The sequence below is a fragment of the Corvus moneduloides genome, chromosome 10, assembly GCF_009650955.1.
Source record: "Corvus moneduloides isolate bCorMon1 chromosome 10, bCorMon1.pri, whole genome shotgun sequence".
Taxonomy (NCBI): domain Eukaryota; kingdom Metazoa; phylum Chordata; class Aves; order Passeriformes; family Corvidae; genus Corvus; species Corvus moneduloides.
Genome location: NC_045485.1, coordinates 11,725,997 through 11,751,684, shown reverse-complemented (window position 1 = coordinate 11,751,684; position 25,688 = coordinate 11,725,997). Strand labels below are relative to the sequence as shown.

The following is a 25,688-nucleotide window of genomic DNA, read 5'->3' as shown; positions in this document are numbered from 1 at the left end:
AAAATTAGAACATCTCTTATGGGAAATGCTGAAGATTTTGTCATTGGAGATACAATGCTGTACACTAGACAGACCATGTAGGAAGTGGCTTCTTGTACCCTTACAGAAGGAATTGCCTGTAGCAGTGGAAAATCCATATTAAAATCACTGGTGATCAGATTTGCACTTACCATGGGAAACAGACAGGAAGTGTACCCAATTTTGTATACACAGTATTATTAGCCTCTGGACCTAGCTTGTAGTACTGAATAATAACATGGCAGCCCAGTAGATCATTCTGTGAGAACAAAAGTTGACTTCTCAATAACAGCTGAAATTGTGCTGGGAATTACTAGGAAAAACAGTAAGGACTACAGTGTAAAACTAGATGCATATAGTGCTTTATATCTGGAATACTATACACTCTCATGTTCTTGGAAAAAGTATGGCATAACCAGGAGAGACACAGGAGGACAGCAAGAAGAAATGAGGCTTAGGAAAGGCTTTGACAGAAGGAAAGATGGGCTCTTTGGCCTAGAAAAGAGAGGACAGTGGACTCCCAGGTGTCTCAGAAATCACCAGTGAGATGGTGAACATACATAAAGAAATGCTGCACACAGTTGCATATTAAATTAAGAGACATTAAGAGAAGAAACCAGGTGACAAGAATGTTTATGCAAATCATAATTGATTTTATTCATGCCAAAAGTTTACATAAGTTCAGAAAGGGGTAATGTCAAGTGCCTGAAAGAAAATCCTCAAATAGCTGTTAAAAGCAGAGGAAGTATAGGGACTTCCTGTATCAATGACTGCAGGCTGCTAGAAACCAAACTGGAGAAATACTGAAGACTGTAAATGTCTTAGTTTGGAAACTTGCTGGGAAGAGGAAAGAAGTTACCTTCCTTTCTAACATCCAGTATTTGGCCATAGCACATTGGAGAAGAAATGCAGAACTATCAATAAATGCAGCTTTTGATCCTGTGCCATTCAGTTATGAGGCAGTAATTACACAGCTTGCTGGTAGTAGCTTGGTATGACACTGAGCTTTGCCAGTTTAGGTAGCAGGAATGTAATTATACCAGTTAAAATGGCCTTAACACATCTTATTTTTCCTTTTAATGTGATTATGCTGAAATAAATGAAGGTGCATAAACAATAGGTTTTACAAGTAACATGGTATGAGCCACAGAAGAAATGCTGTGTGTAAACTGACAATTACACCGAGCACAAAGCATTCGATTACCAATTGAAAATTCTATGTATAAACTCAAGAGCTGTAAAGCTTCCAAGCTTACTGGCTCAGGTGTAAGAAAACAAGTATTAGAAAACAACCTGTCAAGAAAATTGACATGAGCTTGGAGAGATAATGGAAGACCCACCAGTGAGTTACCTTTTAAAGACTGTATCTCAGAGATGGGTTGCTTTTCCAGGGACAAAGGTTTTGCCAGCAGCAAAGGAGGTACTGGGAACTAAGCCTTATTTTACAGACCAGAATACCTGTGATGACAGTGTAAGACCAGCCTAAATGCCCCTGCTTTTCTTAAAGCTGTCTGAAGTTCATATCTCAATTTCCACTTTTATGTGCAGTTAAAAACATTTTGAGAGTCCTGCAGCAGAAACGGTGGGTTGTGAACACACAGGACTCTGACCAGGCTGCTTTTCTAGCTGCATCCAAAAAAGCAAAATTATAGCAAAGTAAATAGGTCAGTTCACAGGAGGAGTGTTGCACATTAGAACAGAAAGTGAAATGTAAAAGCAGAAAAACAAAATAGTTATTTTGGTGACAGGGCTTCAGGTGACCCGATTGGCTTTAGTGCAAGTGAAGGTTCATGTTTAATAAGGTCTCCCTCTTCCCCTTTGAATCTACTTACTGAGGTAGAAAATTTTAAACTTTGTTCCTGCAGTGGTGAAGTTACTTTTAATTGAGAATGTGCCATTTTAAACCTGTGGCATGCTAGTCACAGAAAAGAGAAAGCATTTCTTGCTCTTCTCTTTCCTTAAGGACCCTTCACAGAAAATCAAGACTCCAGACACTTACCTCAGTGCATACCAAAAACACCAGAGAAAGAACAGGCAAGAAAAGCACAGCTGTGCTCTTTTCAGAATCATCTCACTTTTAATTTTTTAATGTGCAGATTTGAATACCTCTTTAATTTCGATAATACTTTTGAGATTCATGATGACAGCGAGGTGCTGAAGAGAATGGGAATGTCCTTTGGACTCGAAGCAGGCAAATGTTCAGCTGAGGACCTAAGAACCGCAAAATCACTGGTGCCAAAAGCTTTAGAAGGCTACATCACAGGTAAGTTAAATATTGGTCCTGATAAAATCCATAACCTTACTTAACTGAAGCAAATTTAATTATATTAACTTATTAAGTCTGTAACATTTGAGGGTTTGTGGGACTTAGTAGGGTGGTACATGAACCAGTTGTTTTACTGTTAATTTTGGAAGGTTTATCTTAGTTGTCATGTTGACTTAATTCACACTGATTTATAACAAAAAACTTCTGTGTGAGCTGCATTATGAAGAATTATTTCTTAAACAGCTAAATTGATACCAAGAACAGGTTTTCATGCGTTAGTATTAGTTTTGAGTAACTGGATGTATGGAAGAGCAAACTGGAAGAGGGCAGCTCTTCCCAAGCTGAGGAAAAGGAAAGAAAAAGAGCATCTTGAACTGGTTGGGTGTAATCCCTCAGGAGCCAGCAGGTGCCACCTGAGAACTGAGCTTCTCTAAATAAAGCAAGAGGCTCTAAAGACTTCACGACAGGTGTCCCATGCAGAGGCTTTTACTGCCCTGTTTGAACAGGTCCTGCTTAGACACAAAACTAGGACTCCTTCAGTGTTGCATCACTAGACTACAGCTGCTAAGATTTGATTTCACTTCCTATAGTTATTATCAGAGTGTGTTCTTCTTGCTGTACCCAGAGCTTAAATTTAGCCCAGCATTTTCTCAAGTTTCTGGAGGGACTTCATCTGTAAAGGAAGTGTTACCCAATTAACTACTGTGTACAGACCTCTGTTTTTGTGGAAAGGGAACAAAGCTCTTGCCCTAATTTTTCTACTGCTATATATAAATTAGAATTCAGTTAACATTCTATAAAACTAGTAAATTTTAAGTGGCTTAACATTTCAAACTACATCAAATGTGCATATGTTTGTTAACACATATTTGTGTTTTCCTGGTCCTGTTGTCCTGTGGGTTTTAAAACTAAGTTTTCATATTTTATTTTTGGTCAGTTTTGAAATACACTCACAACAAAAAGAGAAGTTGAAAGAAATCTTGATTTGTTCCTCACAGGTTCGGTCAACTCAACATTATTTACCGTGTGATTTATCAGCAATGTAAAAAAAGGGAAAGGAGCAGAACCTAGGTCTTCTAATAAATAGTGTTGCAATGTTGAAGTTATTTAATTGCTTCCATGTGTTGAGGATCAAACTAAAATTTTTTTCATTTTAAGCCTGCATTAATTACCTCCAGAAAACAGATTTTCTTTACATTTGCACAAACCCCTGTGTCATTACACTATTTACTGAGTACTTCCCTAGTAGCAAACCAGCAGCCTAGAACCTATATAGAGTTTTAACCATAGGAAATGCATTGATTTAATTTTTTACTGAAATATTCTTAAGGCAAAGTAATGTACTCTTCAGACATGGGTTACATTCAGCTGTTTCAGCCTCTGTAAAAACTAGCTGAGAGGTCTTCTTACTAGTATTTGTATTTTAAAATATATATATACACTTTAATTTATATACATACTAGTATATGTATTTATTTCAAAGGTTTATTCTATCTGTTGCTTGTTACTTAATTGTGCTACACAAATCTACAGTTAAGAGTATGAGTTGCATAGTGATGGTTTCTAATTGAAGTAAGCGACCAATAAAGGAAACAGATTTAAATGTTTTGCACAATACTTGAAAAGCCAGCATTTTCCTGATCATATATTTTTGGTGATCTTCCCATTTTAACCTTGGGAGTCTTTAGACATTTTCTTACACAGCAAGAGTAGGGAAATAGAAGGGTCATCACTGGTTTCTAGAATTCATGGTTACTTCTACATTGTCATGATGGCTCTTTCAAGAACAATGGCTTTAGTTACTGCTATACAGGAAAAACTAATCATGGTCTCTTATTTATTCACTGAGTAAATTTATTGCAATCAAGATTCATTACAATCACAGTAGCTGACTCCATGGTCAACTGCTCTAGAAGCCAGTCCTCTTTAATATGTCCAAGTAGGTGAATCATTTCCTGTACAATGTTAGTTTGACCTTAGCCTGGTCAAACTAACATTGTACAGGCTTGATAATTCCTGACTTTCAAACACTAACAGTAGTTTGTACTATAATCCTTGCCTGTAGAACTAGAGGAGCAGTTGGAAGAATCCTAAGTCTGAACCAGTTCAATTAAAGAAACTTGACAAAAAATGTTGGACCATCTCTGCTTTGAAAAGCAGTAACTTGGAACTGCTGAGCTGATGATGTGCACATCAAAGCTTTATTGGTGTATTTTCTTTTAAAGAGGATCATATGTTTTAGCCATTCTTCAAGTGCCCAAATTTGATAAAAGTATTGTCTTCTAGGTTTGCTAGTTTCACAGTGTTTTAGCAAATAAATGTATTTCTGTAATATGCATTTTAAATACTATGTTAGTGTGATCCTCAGGTAGGACTGCCATTGAAATCAGCAGAAGCTAAGGCATATTGACCTCATAGAGAAAAATATTCTGTGTATCTTAAATTATTTTTGTAACACACTTTTCTGTTGCTTGACTGTCAAAACTAACAATGTCTAAAACATGACACTTGCACCAGCTTAAAGGATATCCCGAGGACACAATCCTAATTATACATTCCTGCCCATTTCTGCATTTTGACCCAGGTGCTTTCCTGTGTGCTCTCCCTGGGCTGGTTCCAGGTACTAAACTGCAGCCTTTGTCTGGCAGAGGAGTTTTCAACAATTAAACAAGTAGAACTATGTAGAAAAGGACTCAAACGAGAATAGCTGAAGTGGAAAGGAGGGAGTGAGGTTGCTGGGTGAGCAGAAATACTTCACTACCCGGGACAAGCATAAACTCATAGAACAGCAGCCAGAGTAGCATCGCTGCCTTTTGGGCTGTGCACATCCTACAGGCATTTAACACAAAAACAAGTCCTGGCTTTGTTAGTTGAGTCCTGACTACTAGAAATGAGGCTGCAGATTGAAAAAAAGCAGGAAGTAAAAATTCTGAGGCACTAACAGTTGGGGTAACAATGTCTCACCTTATGTATCCCACTAGGGCAGACAAAGTGCTGCAGTTTTGGACTTTTTTTTTTTCCCCTGTGTGAAGAAGTGCCCTGCTACTTACCTGCATAATAAGCCATGACTGGAAAATGGGCTGGAGTTGGAACTAAAGAGCTAAGAGTACCCACTGACTGAGCGAGTTTGTTCAGCTGTCATCAACACTCTTATGCAGCACTTGTACATTAATAGCTTCAGCAGTTGAGGGTATTGCTTTACAGCCTTCTCAAATAAAATAAATTTCTACTAAGTGTGTCTGCTGCAAGATATACCTAATTCATAACAATGCCAGTTTTAGATTGGACTTCAGCACCTTGGGAAGGTTTATTCTAACTGCTTTCCCTGGTTTTAAGTGTATCTATTAGTAATTGATCTACACTGCCAGAACGAGTAAGTCTTTTCATTGTAGGTACACTTGTATTTTGACAGACTTTTCCATTTTCCATTGGAAATGGCTTCAACTCCCCATCATTCACAAACTTCTTATCCCTTGCTACTCAGAGCCCATTGGAAAACTGAATTTAGAAATACAAGGCAATGAAAATACAAGGCAGGGATATGCATTTATGAAGCACCTTTCTGCCATATTTCTATCTTGCTCTTCAAAAAGAAAACTAAGTAGCTATTATCCAGAAATGTTAATAAACCACAAGATTACTAGCAGTGTCTTGTTATTTTTCTGGAATACTAAACATGTACACACAGGTACACTCCTTCAAAATACCAGGAAACAACATCATGGTACACCTCCATTAATCTAAATACAACACAGTAGTTCAAAATGGTTTTTAGCCTCCTCCTGCAAAGATGGGAGGGAGCTGTCAGAACATGTTCTCTGTAACATGAAACCTGCATTTAGTGCAATCTTAATGAAAGACATCCAGCTCCATCCACATTTAACTGTTCTCATCTATTCTGTCCTCACAGATCACTCTAAAACTGCCACTTATTAATGTTTGCTGTCATGTTCCAAAGGCTGCTGCCAGGAACTTGCTAGCCTTGCTTTGTAACATGACATTTAAATACCTTGCTGCTAACAGCTTTCCACAGCACAAACCAAGGTAGCCTGTGGATCCACCCCTCATGTAAAATGGTCAGCCAATTCACATGGCTGTGTCAACCTGCTTAAAACAGTCCCTGTGCTAGGCAGCACTGCCAAATCTCAAGCAACCAAAGCTTGACAACACAGAAGGACAAATGACAATGTGTATGTAACAAACACAGTTATTCCTCTTACCTGCTGTTATAGAACAATTTTAGATAAAATATAAGTAGTACAGTCCCAGTTTACTGCCACTATGCTGTCCAAAACAGAGCCTGAGTTAGGCATAGAACTTAACAGTAAGGACTCTAACTCCTGGTTTAATGCATCCAGCTGAAACCACATGCAAGTACTATGGAAAAGAACTAGACAGTCTTGATAACTTTGTTTTGATGTTAACTTTATGTTGAGATGGAATTGGGGTAGGTCAATAGAAATACCTTATCTAAGAAGCAAATTAAAAACACACATGTACCCAAAAAATCTTGTAAATGTAATTGGGTCAGTGGACTTATTTTGCTGATTCTCTTGGCAGAAATGTGTGTAACTGGAAACAACTGACAGGCATTACTTGTTAGGGAATTTGAAAACAAGTACTATGAGGGTTGTAAGTAATCCCACCCCCCCACCCCCCAGGGGCTTTTAACAAACTACCTCAAGAAACTCAGCATCATTGCCAGACCATTTCAATGGTCTTAACCCTGCCATTTCCTATTCTAGGGAGGAGAGTGCCTTACATGTCTCACATGCAGTGTACACCAGGCTCTCTCTTCCATTCTTGGCACCAGCCCTTTGCCATGGTCTGTGCATGTCCTCTGCAGGTGCCCAGCTCTGGCTGGTGGCAGAGCAGATTAGGAGGCTGCCTCACAGCCAGCCATGAGAGCACCAGGCTGAAACTGCCTTTGGCCACCAGAACACACACAGTGACACAGCGACACGGAGACTGCCTGGGTGGCTTCACTGCACTATCTCAAACCCAGATAAATACAACTCCTTTTGTACCTTCACTGAGTGTAGCAGCCAAGGCACTTGGAGCTGTTGGGCCATTTCACAGGGTCAGGCTGTAGCAGTAAGTTTCCATGGACTCCAGAACTCTTATTTCAGATACCTGTGATTGCATACAGCCAGCAGCCAGGCGAATCTTCTTCAGACAGAGGGAAAAGCCGAGTACAAGGTTTAAGTGCATCCACAAACACAGGATATAATTTCATCTTGATTAAACAGGACACATCTACAGTATAAAAATAAACTCGAGCTACTGGTACCTGCTAAACTAAATGAAGAGATCCTAACTGCAAAGAGAATGCAAAGTTTAAAATTGTGAAAGTAAGAAAAAATGTAAGTAACTCTCATAAATACTTATGCTTTCTTCTAGATATGTCTGCAGGATTTTCATGGATAAACCAAGGGTTACTTTCAAGTTCAGCACAAGCAGTTTCCCATTTCGAGGCAGCTGGAGGCACTTACGATGCTAAATCAAGGTAAATAAAATAATTTTTTATTCAAGGATAGTTATATATGCTTGTGGTACTTAAGTAACCTTGCTGTTTCATACCATTTGTATGCAGGAATTGAGATATTTTCCTATCATGGTTAATTTTGATTGTGAAAAAGTCTGTAATTCTGTCTTCCTTGATAATTGTATTTGTAAGGTTAAGTCAACATGCTTTGAATGTTGCATATACCACCTATTTTGTACCTGTGTTTCTTAAGAATAGAATCAGTTTCAAGCCCCTTTTCCTGATTAACCTTAAATTCCTGCCTGGGCATGGACTACAAATAGGTAATTACATGTGGATAAAAGCCTGGTAATATTTCTGAAGAATGCATAAGAATGTCTGGTGTCTAAATGCACTACTGTTTAAGCTCTCATGAAAGTAGTTTAGTCCACACAGCTTAATAAGAATTTAAAATTAAAAACCAACAACCAAACAAAAAACCACCATGTGCAAAAAGCCAATCTAAAATACACCTCGACAGCCAGACTTTGCTTGGAGTTTACCTGTAGCATAAAAAATTGGAAATAGGGATTTTTTTTTAACAGGCTCTTTCTCATAGCATTTAATAGCTTCATTTTATATTGCAAACATTTCTGTGTATTAATGAAATGGTGATGAATATCTTTTTTTGTTCTTCAGCTTAAGCAATTCTACTAGTTGTTTATGAAAAAAAAAAGTCACCTAGTAATCTTTTTTATGCAACCTTCCAATGTTTTATCAGCTCTCCTAACTAATAGCTGTGTTTACTGTAACACTTACGGATTTTTCCTTGTTCATAGCATTTCTTCGACTACAGAAGAGCTGAGGCCAAAAAGAAAAAGCTTAAAACCTCAGGAGAAACCCTCTAAATTTCACCCTTTCTGTTGTTTTGCTAGTGAGAATCCAGGGTTGTGTTTGGATGCTGAAGTGGCCTTAGCAACTGGGCAGCTGCTTGCCCCTAGCAGTCAGCAGTCCAGCAGTGCAGCGTCCCGGGGGGAGACGCCCTGCTCCTTCAACGAGGAAGAGGAAGAGGATGAAGATGAGGATTCTTCCTCCCCAGAATGAGGACAGTAGAAAATGGAATATGCAAAATGCTGCTCAAGTATTCTTAATGGGAGTTCCTATTTGGATTTTATTGGTTTCTTGCCTTGGTTTGCACTGTGTTCAGTGAAGCAAAATGGAAGCTTCAAAACAAGTTTATCCATAGCTGAAATTGAAAAATTTTATAACTGAACACAGAGTGACATGCAGAGACAGAGCAAAGTGGGTTTTATCAACTACAAATGAGGAAAAGAACAAAGTCCCTGGAGATTTGGCAAAGTAAACCTTAAGTTCATCTTTTCCATTCTGGGACTCACACCTCTGTCTTCCCCATGTCTTTTTCAGATGGAGAACAGAGTCAGTCAGTCAGTAAAAGCCAATTCTTGCATTGTCTTTTGGCTGTGCTGCCTTTAAAAAAAGGGGGAGAGAGAGCACACGCAAATGCGCCAAAATCGTTATTTAAAACTATCTTGTATTAACGTGGTTATAGGGAAAAGGGGCTGTTCAAATGTTTGCTTTTTTTCTGTTCAACTTGCTGTATAGAAGATTCTTAAAGTAATATAAATTGCAAGTGATTAAATGAATCTTGAAATAGTTTAAATCCACTTTAGATACTCTAAAAGTAACATTAGTATAAAAGGTTCGTATGTTCATTTATATTGCCAACCTAATTTATTATAAGTGATTATTCTTAGCCATTATTAAAACAGTCAGGAAAAAAACCAGTATTCTCTGCACCAGCCTTTTTCAAGAAAAAGATTAAAGAATTGTATTTCTAGATTACAGTGTATTCAGTGTAGCTTCTCCTTTACTGTTCTAACTATATAAACCCTTTGATGTTAGAGCATGTGTTGTTTTTTTTAAAAAGGCCTCCTACCATGTTAAGGATCTCAGGCAGCATGTTTTCAAGGCAATCTTTTCAAATTTGGGGCGGGCAGGTCATATAAATTTTAAAGTCATAGGCTGAGGCCCTTAGGGAAAAAAAATAAAATGTCAACAGTACATCATTTCATGTTTTGCATACTGGTCAGCTTGGATTCTGACAGACTTTCTTATCAGTAGCTTCAGTTGCACTCACCTTGATGCACCTTTGAAAATAGTATCAAACCACTTAAAATAATCTATGGCTCAAGTTACATAACATGTATTCCATGTGAACTGTTACATTAGACTTGCAGCAGGAGGCCGTGTTTTCCATAGCTAACATCACATCCAATCATAAACACCTTTTTGAAAAAACACAAAACTTGAATATCAGTGCAAAATACACTGTAGATGTACTCTTCCCATGGTGTTCCAGCATCCAGGACTTTAACTAGTCTCTAAGTTAACTTTTTCATTAGGTAAATCTTTTTCAGTTTTTATACTGTCTGTAGGTAGTTGCCCTGTGTCTCATCTGTCTGAGGCAGCTGTCCTGGCTCTGTTCCTGCACTGGGAGATGAGGCAGTTTGTCCTGTTGCTCACCTGAGCAATGGCAGCAGACTGTCCCTGGGCTGCTGGGAGCATTACTCTCATAGCCTGGGCCATGTCACATCATCTTTTACAGCCAAACCTGCATTCACTCAGGCCAGCGAGATCCAGAAGCACCAAGCCTGAGCTACAGAGAGAAAATGAAGCTCCAGCTCAAGAGCTGCCTAGCCATGTGCAGGAGTTAGCACAGGACTGGCTGCTCACAGGACAGGTAAAACTGTGAGGAGCAGACAAGCACCATGTGCATGTTTACATTACAAACTAAAGCATGCAGACAGAAACTTTTCACAGATAGTTCAAACTCCTGCACGTGAGTACCACCTGAGGGCAGCCCCAGTAAGTAAGTACGACTCTTGACTGAGCTATCTATTTTACACAAATGAGTTGCAAATGCACAAACTAAAAAACACCATGATATTCAGCCTTAGGGCAAGACTGTTAAGCCAATGTTGTGCTCATGGCTCACAGGCAACAAAAGACTGAGGGCTTTACACCCCCTCACTTCCACCGAATCTGTAAAACTACCTCTGTACCAAGAAAGCTTTACAGATACAAAACAATGTTCTTGCTGAGAGAGTCAGTGCACTTGAGCAAAGTGCCTCACTTTTGAAATGGGGGGAGAAGGGAACAGGTACTCCAGACATACTACTATGGAATTGTCAGCTTCATGAATGACCTTTCATTTAAACAGATAATCACTTTCATTCTTAAAAACTCACTGCTTTTTCAAAAACTGTCCTGTCAGTCAGCTTTCATTGGAGAGGGCAGATCAAAGATAACTTACATATGCATGATCCTAAGGAATTCTTAAAGAGGGAAATATCTTCCAAAGTAGTTATACCTCCCTCCCCCCCAACAATACATTAGGGACACATTTAACTTCACACTTTCTTCACACTTCCCACTCAAGATTTGTGTAAAAAGAAAAATCAGCAAAACACTAAACAGTTCCTAAAGAGCAGCACTTTGAACTATAAGAACTTGGCAAAAAAAGGCATTCCAGAGAAAAAATACATTCCAGAAATGGAATGTATTTTATTAGCAGTCAGTGAGCTTTACAGGGGGAAGATCTTCAATGATACCTTTCCTCCATTGATGTCTGTGCCCTTCAAAGCTGCAGCCTGCACAGCTGCTTGCTTTCTGGCAAACATCAAGCTATCAAATTTAAAGATAAAAAATAAAAAATATGGGAGCACATAACATTTATTTGACAGTTGAACCAAGCCTTTACAAGTTACTTTTCCTGGACTAGTTGAATACAAAGGACAAAACATGTTAGAACATTTAGAAGAGACTTCAAAAGTAAATTCTTTCCTTGGGCTTCTTTGTGCCAAGTACCAGTTGAGGATGAAGTTCAACTAAAGCACTGTGGTCTTGTGGTTACACTAAAGTCTGGGAACTAGGAGAATTTGGGGCCTTATCCAGCCATAGTCACTTGTGTATGATCTCAGGCAAGCCTTTCAATCATTCCTGGTGATCTTAGCTGCCATATTTAAAAAAGAAACAAAACACACACACAAAAACCACAAACCAAAACAGGTAAATGCAAGACCTCACTAAAGGCAGCTGCAATTGTGAGTAACAAGGGGGTTGAGAATATTAACAAACCACAGAGCTCACACTAAGCTCATGGCAGTGCTTGTGCTCAGCTGCTTCAGCACACAGGCCCTCCCTCCTGCTGAGAGGCAGCAGACACTTTCCACAATAAAATGGTCATGACCAAGACTGGTTTTCCCATTTTCTATTCAGCTCCCATCATCTTCTCCTGTCTCATGCAATAGCCCTGACATTCATTGACAGGAATCAAGCAGCAACTGGTACTAGATCATACGTCATATAAGGAAACCTTAACATTTAAATTTCCATGCAACTTACATTTAAGATAAATTTAAGTGATGTTTCTGTGTCTTGGAACACTCTCTCACTTATACATTCAAAAGCCACTTGGCTGCAAGCAATGTAATGCTGCATGTAAATGCTTTTATAGCTATAGTGAAGTAAACAGCTTTATTTCTGGACTGACTTTGTGGTGCTTGAAAGATCTAAATTTGACTTAGAAAAACTTGTCAGCTCCACTAACTAAATGACAAAATACAAATGGGAGACAGCATTTTTCTATTATGTGGAAATCTGACATAATGTTTGTGAATTTTGGTATTTAAAATTGTATTAAAGTGCACCAGTGTTCTCATTTCAACACTGGAATTAATGCCAACAATCCACCTAATCTCAGAAAGTGTGTGTATCTAAGCAAATAAGACAATTTTAACTGAGAGTATGACTTCAACTAACACCATTAAACCCAGTACAAGCCACGCTGTAGGTGTTTCCATTTTGGTTCAGGGGTTTTAATTTTTAAACTACAGCTTGCAAATACCCCTAATCCTTTTGAGCAGCTGGAAATTGCTGACAATACAGAATTTCCACAGAAGGGCTTCTGCTGATCCACTATGTCAGCCTGAAGTAACATTATGTAAAAAGGCCTAATAACCAAATTTTAATCCTTTTGTTTTTTTAAAGGAAAATGAGGCCTTCAAGTTCATGTTCATACATGAAATGATGCTTGAATTTAGAATTCCACAGTTAAGATTTAAAAGCTCAAGTGCTCTTTCTTTTGAACCAATCCACCATTTTAAATCAAGAGCATGGCTGAAACTTAACCACATTTGAACTCTGGGTAATACTCCTTTCTGTAGTAACTGGCCCTTTTCAGCTGAAAATAATCCAGGCAGTTGATTGTAAAGACTTTCCTTTTAGTGAGTTAAAGATGCTTGGGGTTTGGATTCATATAAAAACAAAGCCAGTACCACAGGGTATGGTCTAGAGAAAACAAACCAAAACAAGCTATCTTCTGCCTGAGCCACCTCATTTATATCTTTTCATTGCCAAGAATCTCTCAGGAACATGATGATATTAAATAACCAGATATAATGAGCTGGGGGAAGACTACTAAATTTAAATCACTTTTAATTTGTGACTTTAAAAATTCTAGTAATAGCCATACTTTGGGGTGACATCCTTCTGCTGCAGTTGGGTCACTCGGAGGTCTGGTCTATTTTGTGGCTAAAGGTGTCTCAGCTGTCAGCACTGGGAAGTGGTGCCTCTTGCAGCATTAGTGATGAACAGGGGAGAGAGAGGCCAAGGACCTGTTTATGGAGGTTTTGTTCTTTAAAATGTGCCACTTGTTGAATTCTGGCCTCTGTCTGCAAGCAGTACACCAATGAATCATTTGTTAATTTGTGGCCATCACACACCTACCTGAGCATGTGAACAGCTTTAAGTACTTAATTTTCTGCTGGCAGGTATTCACATAACCCAATCCTGATACCATAAAACTTCCTGAAACTCATTCCTTAGACTTAAAAGTTCCCAAATCAGATTATCTCTTTCCTGTTTAGCTGTTAAAATTTTGTCTGGTGAGTGTTTTTAAGAGGCTGTGAGTAACTCTTCTCCCCCGATCCTGTATATTGCCAAAAAAATACTCATAACCAATGTTATTCCCAGTTCTTCATTCCATCTGCAAAGGATTACCATCTTTTCAAGTCACTGTAGAGCTGCATGTACAAGAACCTGCCAGATCTTTCAGTCTGATTGCCTGAGGTGGCATCTATGGATCTCTCCCCAGCTGGCACTGACAGTGAGGGGTGGGAATGCTCATTAAAGCAGTCTGACAGTAACAACTGAAGGGGCTGTTTGTCACAGCTCTTCAGAGATTGTACAGTCACTCTCCACCTTTAATACTACCCTGTCCGGCTACCCCAGAGATCAGCCAAAACCAAACTGTTTTCTTTCTGCTTCCATATTTTTGACAGTACCCTAGAATCCAACATTTAGGATATCCACCTAAACTGCAGGACACCAAAAATCCTTTCCCAGAATTGGACAGAAGTAACATCTGAGATCTAAGCATCCAAATCCCAAAGGAAAGCCTCCTGCTTAGGAACAACATGGAGCAAAGAAATACTTCTACATTTATCTAAGGAGAAAAGCAGACTGACCTGGATCAGGTCAGTATCTGTAACAGGGCCATGATAATTCCAAGCAGATACAGGAACCTCCCAGTAGCCCAAACTCACATCTCTACTTAGTCTTCTGTACTGGCTAGAACAAGTGCAGTTACTTAGATCTGACTTCTCTAAATGCCATTCTTAAGTACTCAACACTCTCCAGGCATAGGTACTTTAGATATATGGACACCATGGGGGAGCAGGATACAGCAATGTCAAATTTAAATCCAGCTGTAGATGCAGATCAAACTCATCTATGCAGAAACTTTTTCCAAGACAAAATGAGTCTTTACTGGTGAGTTGGCTTTAGCCCATTCTCCTTCTGCAGGCTGAGTGAAACACTCGTTCTCACACTGCCTGGTTCTTGTGCTGCCCAGCTGCATGAGCCAGGCAGCCAGAGAGGAAAAAAACACCACATATCCACAGCCCTTCCTGCTGACATTTTACGATCACATACAACTACTCTGAATGGCCACAAAAGTTAAAATGATCAGGAAAGGTGAAGTCCACAAAATCAGTCTCCAGGCATTTCGGTGGGTTGTTAAATTACTATTGTAACTTTAACAATTAGTACATTTGGTTGTACTAATGCAGGGATTCTCCCAGAATTTCCCCAGGAAAACACAAAATGAATCACAATCCATCATACAAGTTTCTGGCACATTCCCTTGTCTTAAAGGCCATGCTGTATACATGAAAAATACTTCAGAGAAGCATAATGCAAATGTTATGACACTGTATCTCACAAACAGCTACTGTAAAAAAATTAATCCTACTCCGAACAAACCTGTAAGAAGTAGGATGTGAGTCTGTCCTCGTTCATGCCCTGGGACCAAGGCACAGCCTTTTTGTTTGCATATCCTACATGGCATCAGGAGTAACCGGCCAGCAAGCACAGGCAGAGTTTTACACCAGGACATGTTTGTTGGCACCTGGGGAATCATCTGGCAGTAGATGAGTCCTTGGTAATGAGTGAATGCTCATGTGCCATCAGCCCATGTTCTGAAGGTGCTACAACATGCAGCAAGGGGTAGAAAAGTCACATGTGGCCCTCCATCCCCCCTTACAGTAGCACTTTTTAATATCCACTATATTCTACATGGAAGAAATTGTAGAGACACTTCCTTTTTATATTTAAAATGTAGAAACCACTTGAAAGCCCATTAACTTTTAAATTAAATAAAACTTTTTTTTTAAGAACAAGGCCAGTCATGGACAAAGCTATTTTATGACCTCCAATGCTGAACTCAAAGCAGGGTTTGTAAACATGGTGGGTGGGAAGAGACAAATCCAATTACAAGGATACTAATTATATGGGATTTGAAGTTTTAATTAATTTTTTTAATCTACTTATCTTGCTCTCCCAACATGTGTATTGGCACAAAGCGTCACACAAACACTTTAGCACAAGAAAAGGGAGAAAAATTTCCACTAAACTCTTTTATCTTCAGGACAGTCCAAGCTTCCCATTCATCTTCATTTGCTGCATATTTTTGAATTCTCCATAGATTTCTTTCTTTCCAAATACCTATAAATTATAGACTAAAGTTTTATTTTTGCAGAAAGTCTGCTATTAAGCTATGTTGATTTTTTGTTCTGATCAAATAGTGTTAATTTCTACTGCCACATTGCACGTGGCTAGGAGTAGTGTAAAAAAGAATGTGGTAGTATTTTATGTGCTTTAAACACTGAAAAATGTATACAGAAAAGTGCATATACAAAGTCTTACTTTCCTAATAGGAACACTGGCATTAGCAAATAGTATATTTGAACCAATAGGAAATATTACTTTGTAGTAGCAAACACTTTGTAAATAAAAACTTGTTATTTTTTTAATGGAAATTTTATAGAAGCTTTTTCTGTATACTCAATTGATCCCATGTTTACTGAAAATGCTGCAAGTGGGAATTGTACATTGCAAATGGGGGTGGGGAGCAGACAGTCTGACTGAGGTGAAAGCTGTGTATGCTTTGGAGAAGAACATCCAGTTTTCTGTGGACTGGAATGTAAACCTTAACTGTAGAAGAACTGAATAAAAGAATTTCAAGGCAACAGAACAGAGCTTGTCTTTGAGAAAAACATTGCAGAAAAAAGGTCACTCGAGGTTACCACTGCCAGTATGTGCACCTCGTTACAAAAAAAATGAACTGCCCTACTTCACATAGGAAATATTGCATCCTTTGGTTATTGAAAATATCACAGTCTAGCAATGGCATCCTCATTGGCTGATCATTCAGAAAAACTTATGTCATTGTCCAGGGAGAGATGCTGGGCTTCTGAAATGGTTACATTTTGATAACTCACAAAATGTTTAGGGATATTATCATTCCTATCCATTCAAGATACACACCTAACCTATACCTAAGAGAAGGCCCCAGAAACAGGGTGTGTTCCCCCTGTTTCATGCTAGATCCTCTATCCTGTTGAACACCCTTCAAACACCTATAGATTCTAAACATATATCCTTCCAAACCCCTTCCTTCTATTTTGGTAGCAAGAATCCACATGACAAGAATTTAGGCAGCATTAAATGCAGTCCCTCTTCATCCTCTGTGTTGGTTTTCCAGCTCTGCCAAATACAAAAACACCAAGTAATGTCACGGTGTTTGCTTTTCCCCATGTGCACAGAAGACCCACGACTCACTATTTTTAATCTCAAACCAGCTAAAAGAAGAGGTTAAAGACAATAGCAGAAGACTCGCAAAACTCTGAGTTCATTCTTGTGTAATAAATAGAAACTCTACCACAAACCCCTTTCATCTAAAATGCAATGGCATATTTGGGAAGGCATTTTCACTAACAGATTTGGCTAACAACCAGCTAAAAACTCTTGCAATGTGTTTTCTATGGGCAAGAAACATGACTGCAGAAATGAGAGGGTATAGTCTTTATATCAGCAATAAAGGTATTTAGGGCTTATTTATGCTTGTTTAAAAAGTCTAAAAATCCTTACCTTCTTTTGTGTCAGTGCTCCATAAGTTGCTATCAGAATGATTCTGAAACATTAAGCCGATGGTGAACCTGGTTGGAATAAATACTCTCCTCTAAAGAATCCTTCGTTCTTTGTGCTGTTTTCAGCTGGGCATCTCCTCCCCAAGAACCCAACAAAGCAACCAAGAAAATGTGAAAGCATAAAAGCCCATTTCATCTGTTCTAAGAAAGAAGTACTCAGCATGGATCTCTAAGAAGTCTGCATGATAATGCTCTCTGAAATTACAAATATTTTTGGTTAGAGTTTCTCTGACTGTCCAACCAGATATCATCATATGAACTAGTTTATGTTTTTCTTCACATAAGTAAATCTGCATGTTTCCTAAAAAAAGGAATCAAGCAATGGTAACTGCTGTAGGATTAAGGTGCTCTGTGCTAATAATGGAAACATTAAGACAACAACAAATACTGTCCTTGGTTAAAAGTAACAGTCTCTAAAACTGTATCTTTTTGAATTCTACACATTCTGTTAGAAAGCAAAAATATCTGAAAACATTCAGGAAAACCAGAAAACCCCCAAATTTGTGTAGGTTTATTATTCATTAAACTCTGTCTCAACCCCCAGTGTAGGACAGGAGATAAATGTGAACAATACTACATTGTCCGAGTGCCATGTCACGAGTGCTGCCCCTGAGTGCGTGTGATCCGTGTAGGTTGCTCCTGAAGGGGGCTCAGCTGTGCTGCAGTGCCCGTCCTTCGCCTGCCGGGGAGGGACCCGGCTGCTCCGGGGGTCCTACATAATACTGAATTCCTTTTCCGGGCCTCTGACTGGAAAACATTCAAAGGGCTGAAAAACCTAATGTCACTGGAACTGTCTCCTTGCTGAAACCACAGTTCAGGGGTAACAAAACAGAAGAAACTGTTCCTATATATGTCACAGAACTTCCCATCTGTCACAAAGGTTAAATCAAGTCTGTCAGACTGAAAATCCCAAGTTGTTGAAGGCACTGCTGCCTACTGGTTCTTACAGCTGCCCCTGGACAACTCACCGCAGGCTCGGTTTTGTAACATTTCAAGAATCCCTCACCAGCCACCCAGAGAACTCACAGACCCATTAAAAAACTGAAAACCATTGTCCCAGGCAAAGTTGTGCAGGAAGTGATATAAAAACCTGCAACAATGAGATGACATCAAAAGGAAGAAGTAAGCAAACAGAAGGGTTTATCTTCTTCCAGCATAAGGCAGCAAACAGAGCTACAAAATGGCAAAATTATCTAAGCACCATTCTGGTACAATACGTGAAACCACACAGCCAATACTCTCCCTTGGTTCAAATAACCTGTGTTAACCCAAGTTTTCATCATCTTGATATTAAAGTCCAGGTTATGCAGCAATAACAATATTACATACAAATATTACACTCAATTAGTCTGCCACCATTAACTGAACATTATTTTTCAAATATTAAATAACAAAAGTTCCATTTAACGCCATATTATGTAGAAGGCAGCAGACTGCATTTTACAGCAGCTGCTGGCATAAGCAAGATAGTTATTTTTAATAAATAAGCACCACAAGGACATAAGTGTCTTGGCACATTTAGAAGTTAAAAGACATTTTAAATGAGTAAACCTCACGAAAATGTCCTAGCATTGGCCTGTGCACAATTTAAGCCTCTGGCTTTGATGAGTGAAATTAAAACAGCAAGCAGAGCTCCCAGTAACAGGACTGGGCTGAGTGCATGGAGAACAAGTTCCTGCACGGAAAGGCAGGGTGCGAACGCACCACAGACAGCCCAGCTCACCCACGCTGACTGCCCACACCACGCCCACGCTGCTCTGTGCTAAAGGTAAGAGTTATTTTTTAAGCGGGGTGTAAAAAATAAACTCGTGAAGCTTTCACAACTGCCAGCATGTTCTTAAGGCCACACCTTAGTTAAGCATCAGAAAAAGGACTGTTTGCATGTTCGTGTATTTTGTTAAGAGGCAGTTCTTGTGCTTTAAATTTACTGTTTTGGAATGACAGCCTCTGACCAGAACACCCATATTTGCTCTCCTTTCCAAGAAACTGCATCCCCGTCTTGAGGACCCGGCCTGTATTTGCCAAGTTCCCACGTCTGCCCCCGTGAGCGCTAGGGGCACCTGCGCTCCCCGGACCGCTCGGCTCCCGGCAATGGCCCAGCCTGTGCCGCTTTCCGCACTCGTTGCCCAGCAAAGCCCCCCCTGCGCTCTCGCCCCGCCACCGCCCCGCACAGGCTCCGCACGCCCTCCCCGCTCCGGAGCGGGCCCCGCGCTGAGCGCCTTCCCCTCCCCGGCTCCAGGGATACGCACGGGCCGGAACGCGCCCCAGCGCCCGCGGGGCCGAGCCCAGGCGGGCCGGCGGCGTTTGGCTCCGGTACCACCGGGCACGGCACCCGCTCCGCCGCCGACCCTGCATGGACGGCTGCCCCTGTCCTGTCCGTGCCCTGCCCGCGGTACCTGCGCTCCGCCCGCCGCTCCGTCCCCGTGAGGGGCCCGGGCTCGCCCCCTGCCCTCACCGGTAACGGCCGCGCGCGCGCCAGCGCCGCTCCCAGCGGCCGCAGGTCCGAGAGCGGCTCCGAGCTTCGCGGGGCCTGGCGCACCGGGAACCTGGGGACACACAGCTGCTAAATCCGCCTTGTTACAAACATCCCTGATTTCTGACGAGTTTGGAGTCAGCACAGCATCTTAACACTAAGGTAACACTTCCACATTACCATAACAAAGTCATTAAGTATTACTAATACTAAATTAACCAAATTGTAGGAAAAGCTGCTGTGACTGTTGCTGATAGCTTCGTGTGAGATGTAGGTTAACACAGCTGCTGGCTATTTGCAGTCAGGTTGCCCAGGCTGATGTAAGCCAGGGGAAAGCCCAGGTTTTTATTGTTATTACTTTCAAACCTTCTAACCTTTGATATTTTCTCATCATCTCATTAGCATGACTAAAGCCAAGTTCTAAACATTCTATCTAGGCTTACAAACCTTTATGTCATGTTCTGCCAAGCTTCTACCTACCGTTTTCTGTCATCAGGCAATATATTAAGTCTATTAAATTAAGATTGAATGTGATAGGGCTGCTCTGTCTAGGGGCCAATGCCAAATGACTGAGTCAACTATATCAGAGCATTTATCAGACCACTGTTTGTTGGCCCTTGAGCAGCAAAATGAGGAGCAGAAGCTGCTGCACTGGCAGAGACATGCTGAGGTTTGTAAATTAACTGCAGACCCTTCCAGCCCACCTAACTCTACAATTGTGTGTGTGTTCCTGAGATGGTTGATACTGACCCATCTATTTATCTATTGGAAATGGGTGATTTGCAAGGTGACAAATGGGCATATATACCACCAGAGATGCAACAATTCCAGGAAATAAAGCAGTCCCGGCTGCTGAAGATTTTTCAGAAATAACTGCAAACTCATTCATTTCATGGAGGAGTACCCATATTTTAAACCTTTGGAAAAATGCATCACCAAGCAGTATGTTTTCTGACTTACGAACCATCCACAGTTATACACTGAACTAAAAGATAATTTTAAAATATTATAATAACTTTTAAAGATAATTGCAGCCAAATATACCCCACTCTGCTTATTAATGGATATAATCCCCTCAACTGGGAGTTTTCTTGTTTCTATTCAACTGGTTAAATTTGTGTTAGAAAAGATTATATGAAAGTACCAGTAGCAAAAAAACCCCAACAAAACAGGAGACTGTCCTTTCCAATGTTCAGATTCTTAAAAGATACAAAATCTGAAGGGAAAATGTAGTGAAGTACAAGGGCATGGAAGAGAGTGAGCCAAGAGACATTCCTAACCAAGTGGGTCTGGTTTTGTGGGCATAGGATGCATACACAGCAGAACAAGCAGGCACCTTGAGGACTGATGAAGGTACTTTCAGAATTTTTTTTTCCTTCTCCATTGACGTTTTTGTAACTCTATAAAGAAGGTAAAATACTGCATTAATTGGATATCCAGGAATGTGCTGAAGCATTCTGAAACAGCGCTATGGAAGAGGAAAAATGCACACGCTGTAGCCTGCTCAGTGCTCCCTGGGCTTGTTGGTGTTAAACAGCAGAAACTGCAGAGGCTTGTGCACTTACCCCACATTCCCACTGGCCCTTACTAATCACCAGCAACCACTCAGTCAGTGGAAGAGCTACTACGGATTCTTGCCTTTACATGACTGGCAGTGTACTCTGCACTGTGTATGTTTGCTCTCAAGGAGCTTGGCAAGCAGGGGAACATAGAACATGGTTTTTGCGATGCAGAAGGAGTTAAGAAGCCATGTGCCTGATCTCCCTGCAGACAAGAACAATGTGAGCCCCATGACAAGCCAGGCAGGCAGCTCTGGCTCAGCAGATAGCAGGAACATGAACTGAATGGGCAAAGACATCTCACGATTCCAACAGCCATTCATATCCTAGGGAGATTTCAGAGAGCTCTCTTGTCATGTTTTAAGCCATGGCTGCATTTCTCTTTGTCAGAGTGCATTTGCTAGTTGCACTGCTGAGTTTTCATATGCAAGTCAGCCTACAGCAGTTTCCAGTAATGGCATCTTATGCAATTTCTGACCTACTTTAACACACTGGGGCACTTGGAAACACAAGATCCACTGCAGCAGCTTTCTGCTTGACAGTGTGACACTGCAGCAGGAAGCACAAGTTTTTAGACAAACACATGGATCCACTAAAATACAGGTGACAAACAGACTTTAATTTTCAAGGTATTTGTCAAGCCATTAGGAGCATCCAGCTCAATCATCATATGTATTATTTTTAGCTGGAGACTGCACGTTATTTCAAAAAGGTGATCAAATGGTCAAGTCAGTAACCTGTTACATATGCACTGACCTGCGTGCTCCTTCTTGGCCCTTCTAGGCTGCAGTTCCCTGAAGAACACCTCAAATGAGAGCTTGGTGTGTGACTGATGATAAAACATGACCTCGTTAGCAGTATAGAGATCTCTTCTTTTGTCCCACCTGTCTGTGTTCAGAAGAGAGGTGTCTTCTTCTACACATCCTCCCAAACTCCAGCAATAAATGGAAGGTCTCTGAGAACTAAAGGTCTTATCAAAGAGAATCTTTGATACTCTTTTATTACTTCCACTACCAAGCGTGAACCTAACGCTACTAAGAGCGACCTAACACTGCTAAAGGAAAGACAGCATACAGAATCTTTCCTACCATTAATTAGAACTAAGCCTTAAACAGGAGAAGTAGCAAGAAGAAATTGGGACTACTATCCCTCTATCTCTTCCCTCTCCCCCATGAGAAACAGGACTCCAGACACATTTCACTGTGTGGAAATTTCAAATTCGTAATCTGATTAAGGTGTCTGCCCACAGTTGTTTGAGTGGGCCAGCAGACACTTGTCCCTGCAAACTACACTGAAGTCCAAGATCTACAGAGCTGTGTAGATCTTCAGAATAATGCTGGAAAGCTTGGTTTGGTTTTGGTTTTTTCCCTCCCCAGGTTCTGTTATTAAGGCATGTTTTAAGCATGGTTGAAACAATCACCATACACACCATCCTGACTTCTCCCATGCAGACAGAACTATTAAGGCCAAATGACATCCAGTATTATTCACCAACAGCTGCTTTACCTGGTTACTTTAATAGACAGTTATCATTCTTGCCCTGCCATTTCAGTCTAATTTGTACCTTATTACTACAGTGCCCCAAAGATCTTTTTCTTTCACTATTTTCCTGCAATGCCTCAGCTTTAGGTGAGGCTATTACTACTATTGAAAACTCCAAGCATTTTGGTATACTCTTGCTTTGGGGTTAATTACTTTCTCTGTCAAACGAAAGAGGTTTTCTGTAATATTGTTATTCACCGAGTTCTGGTTTTGTGTCCTTTAAGATAACTAATAAAAATAAGAGGTATTTCAGGCTTCACCTGTAGGTTAATGCCTCACATTGAACCTCAGCGCAAACCTTTCTATGCTATCAGCTTCAAAAAATAAGCTTCCTTATACCCAACAAGTTACTACGCAATTTAGAGGACAAAATAATGAGCTGCTCTTAAAAGAAGGCTCAGCCATTCCTGCAACTTTTCTCAAGAGCACATTAAGATTTGTAATCTTATCTGTGGATTTGTTTTAAACTAACATTTAAATCAATTGGTCTGAAATTTACTATCACTTCTAAGTAATGTTTAAATCAAGCAATTTCTCAACACAAATTTAGAGAGAAACCTACAGAATTACAGATGCTGTGCTAATTATGTGCTAACCTCTCCTGAAAGTCGAAAGGCAAAAATGCTCTGGTATAGTTGACTAAGTCATTTGGCATTAGCCCCTAGACAGAGCAGCCCTATCACATTCAAAAAAAAAGTCACATGTTAAGCAAAAACCCAATTCCTTACACTAAAATTCACCCAAGCTCTGATGCATTATGTTTTTTTCACATTCACAAGAACACTTAAAATGTTAAGACAACTTGGTTCTAAATAAGAGCCATTAAAATATTTATAGTGTTTAGTGCATCTGTCCCACTTGTAATTAGGAGTGAAGTGGCAGTTTCTGAAGTTAGAATCTGCAGCCACAGTGGGTTTAAGAGAGACCTCGTTAGGGACAATAAACCCTGGAGGAGTTATCACTGTAGGGGCTCTCTTGTGTCAGAAAAGTAGAAATGGCATCAATATGCTCACAAGTCACATAACATTTGGATACTGGAAGGACACATTTTTATTCCATACAACTGTAAAGCAAATTCAAAAGAAGATCATCCTCTCTAATACACAATATACAGAGCTAAGTAAACTTTCTAAAATTGAGTATGAAATTTTTGTTCCAAATACATTGATAACCATGAGTTTTTTAAAGGAATTGTTGCCAAATCCAGATTAAAGTCTTAGCAATTCCCTTCAGGTAATGAAAAATCAAGATGAGGCACTGCTTCCACAGTTCCATGCAATACTTACTGTTCAGAGTTGCACCACATAAAAAAAATTAATTACATGTTAGTGAACAAAACTTCGAAATTTCCTTTAGTGGCTTCCTTAGTTGCTTGCCTGAGATTTAAAGAGACAAAAGAAGTCTTACTTTTTGTCATAAATTATTAGAGCTATTTGATCCAAACTACATTCAAGTGACATTCAAGCTTCTAGTAACCCTCGTGTCAATGATTTTCTGATAGCTCTGCTAATGATTCTACATTAAGAATCAATCACCAAATTAACAGACTTCAAACTGCAGTAACCTGAATTTTTGACTTAGCTTTTCTCTGACTTTTTTTCCTCCCATTAAGACAGGAAGAAAACCTGCAGAAAGTATCTTACAGAGGAACTGGCTCTGATTTTTCTACATTAAAATGCTTCTTCTAACAAGACAATGGCAGTTTTACATGTTTTAACTGAAGGGCAACTTCTGTTGCAAGACTAATGTAAAATGAGGCCTCTATGATGGAATCTTTTTCTACAGAAACACTGACTATTCACAGGTAACTTTTAAGGTAAGAGTCCCGTTTTTGGTGTGTAGCCCAACATCTGTAACCAAACAAGCATCAGGACAAAGATTCACGATGCCAAACAGCTGAGGCTAAAAGTTACTTCAATGATTTATCCCCTCACCACAGTTAATACAAGTAAAGCTTCCAATACAGAAGCGATGTTCTTCAAAAGGAAACTGGAAGGAAACCCCATGTGTTATTACCTACAAGAAAAGAAATAAATACCAAACCAGAAAAACAACTCAGTACTGATGCAGAGGACAGGCTGAACTAAATGAAATAATTATATTCCCCCAGTGTACATGGGTAGAACACACGATCATCTCAGGCCATTTCCATGTTAGTAACAGCCTGGAGCAAAGGTAGACCAGAGTTCTGCCCATTGCAGGTGAAGCTTTTTCTATTCTCAACAGGTACAGAGCTGGATCTGACCTACAAAACTGAACAGTAATTTCTAAACACATTTATGCTCTGCATATTCTATTAATACAGTCCAAAAAAACCCCATCTGTCTAACTGAAAGATTTTTCATGTAGATGACATTAACAGAATGATTTTTCTCTAAGGAAAAAAGTACTAGTTTCCAGGTATACTAACACAAACTGTAAACATAAATTCATTAAAAGGCTTCAGTAATTTGATGGTAGACTTAGTGTGAATGCTGAGGTGTATTAACAAAATGTCCAACTAGCAAGATGATGATTGGCACTTCCACTAGCAGGGACATCAAAGCTCTGAATAATTGCAAAAATCTTTAAGATTAAATCTTTGAGTATTCTGAGGTTTTGAAATCCATACTCAGAGCTGCCCACATACTCTTAGCATCTGGGATTTTTCCAGCAAACCTTAAATTATATAACTTTCTCCATCACAGGAGACTAATCTCATTTTTTGTCTTTTAAGAAGACCAAAGTCTTGTTAAGCTTCAAGCTCTATTTAACTCAAATCTCTCCAAAAGTTATGATGAGTAAGCTTCACAGAGAG

General features: G+C 39.8%; 1 protein-coding gene and 1 long non-coding RNA gene across 5 annotated transcripts in view; both read left to right on the top strand.

Moving 5' to 3' along the window:
* The window catches only part of TFDP2 (transcription factor Dp-2), a 56,970-nt gene extending 40,613 nt beyond the window's left edge, over nucleotides 1–16,357 (top strand). For all 4 annotated transcript variants that reach the window (XM_032119747.1, XM_032119746.1, XM_032119745.1 and 1 more), the window contains 3 exons: nucleotides 2,115–2,281; nucleotides 7,685–7,790; nucleotides 8,684–16,357. In XM_032119747.1, the coding sequence (XP_031975638.1) occupies nucleotides 2,115–2,281; nucleotides 7,685–7,790; nucleotides 8,684–8,852 (442 nt within the window). In that variant the 3' untranslated portion in view covers nucleotides 8,853–16,357. The remainder of the gene's footprint in view (nucleotides 1–2,114; nucleotides 2,282–7,684; nucleotides 7,791–8,683) is intronic.
* A 3,102-nt stretch (nucleotides 16,358–19,459) lies between these two features.
* LOC116448800 lies at nucleotides 19,460–22,316 on the top strand. The gene is made up of 2 exons (XR_004242121.1): nucleotides 19,460–19,952; nucleotides 22,133–22,316. It is a non-coding gene; the product is annotated as an uncharacterized LOC116448800 (long non-coding RNA).
* The last annotated feature ends 3,372 nt before the right edge of the window (nucleotides 22,317–25,688 follow it).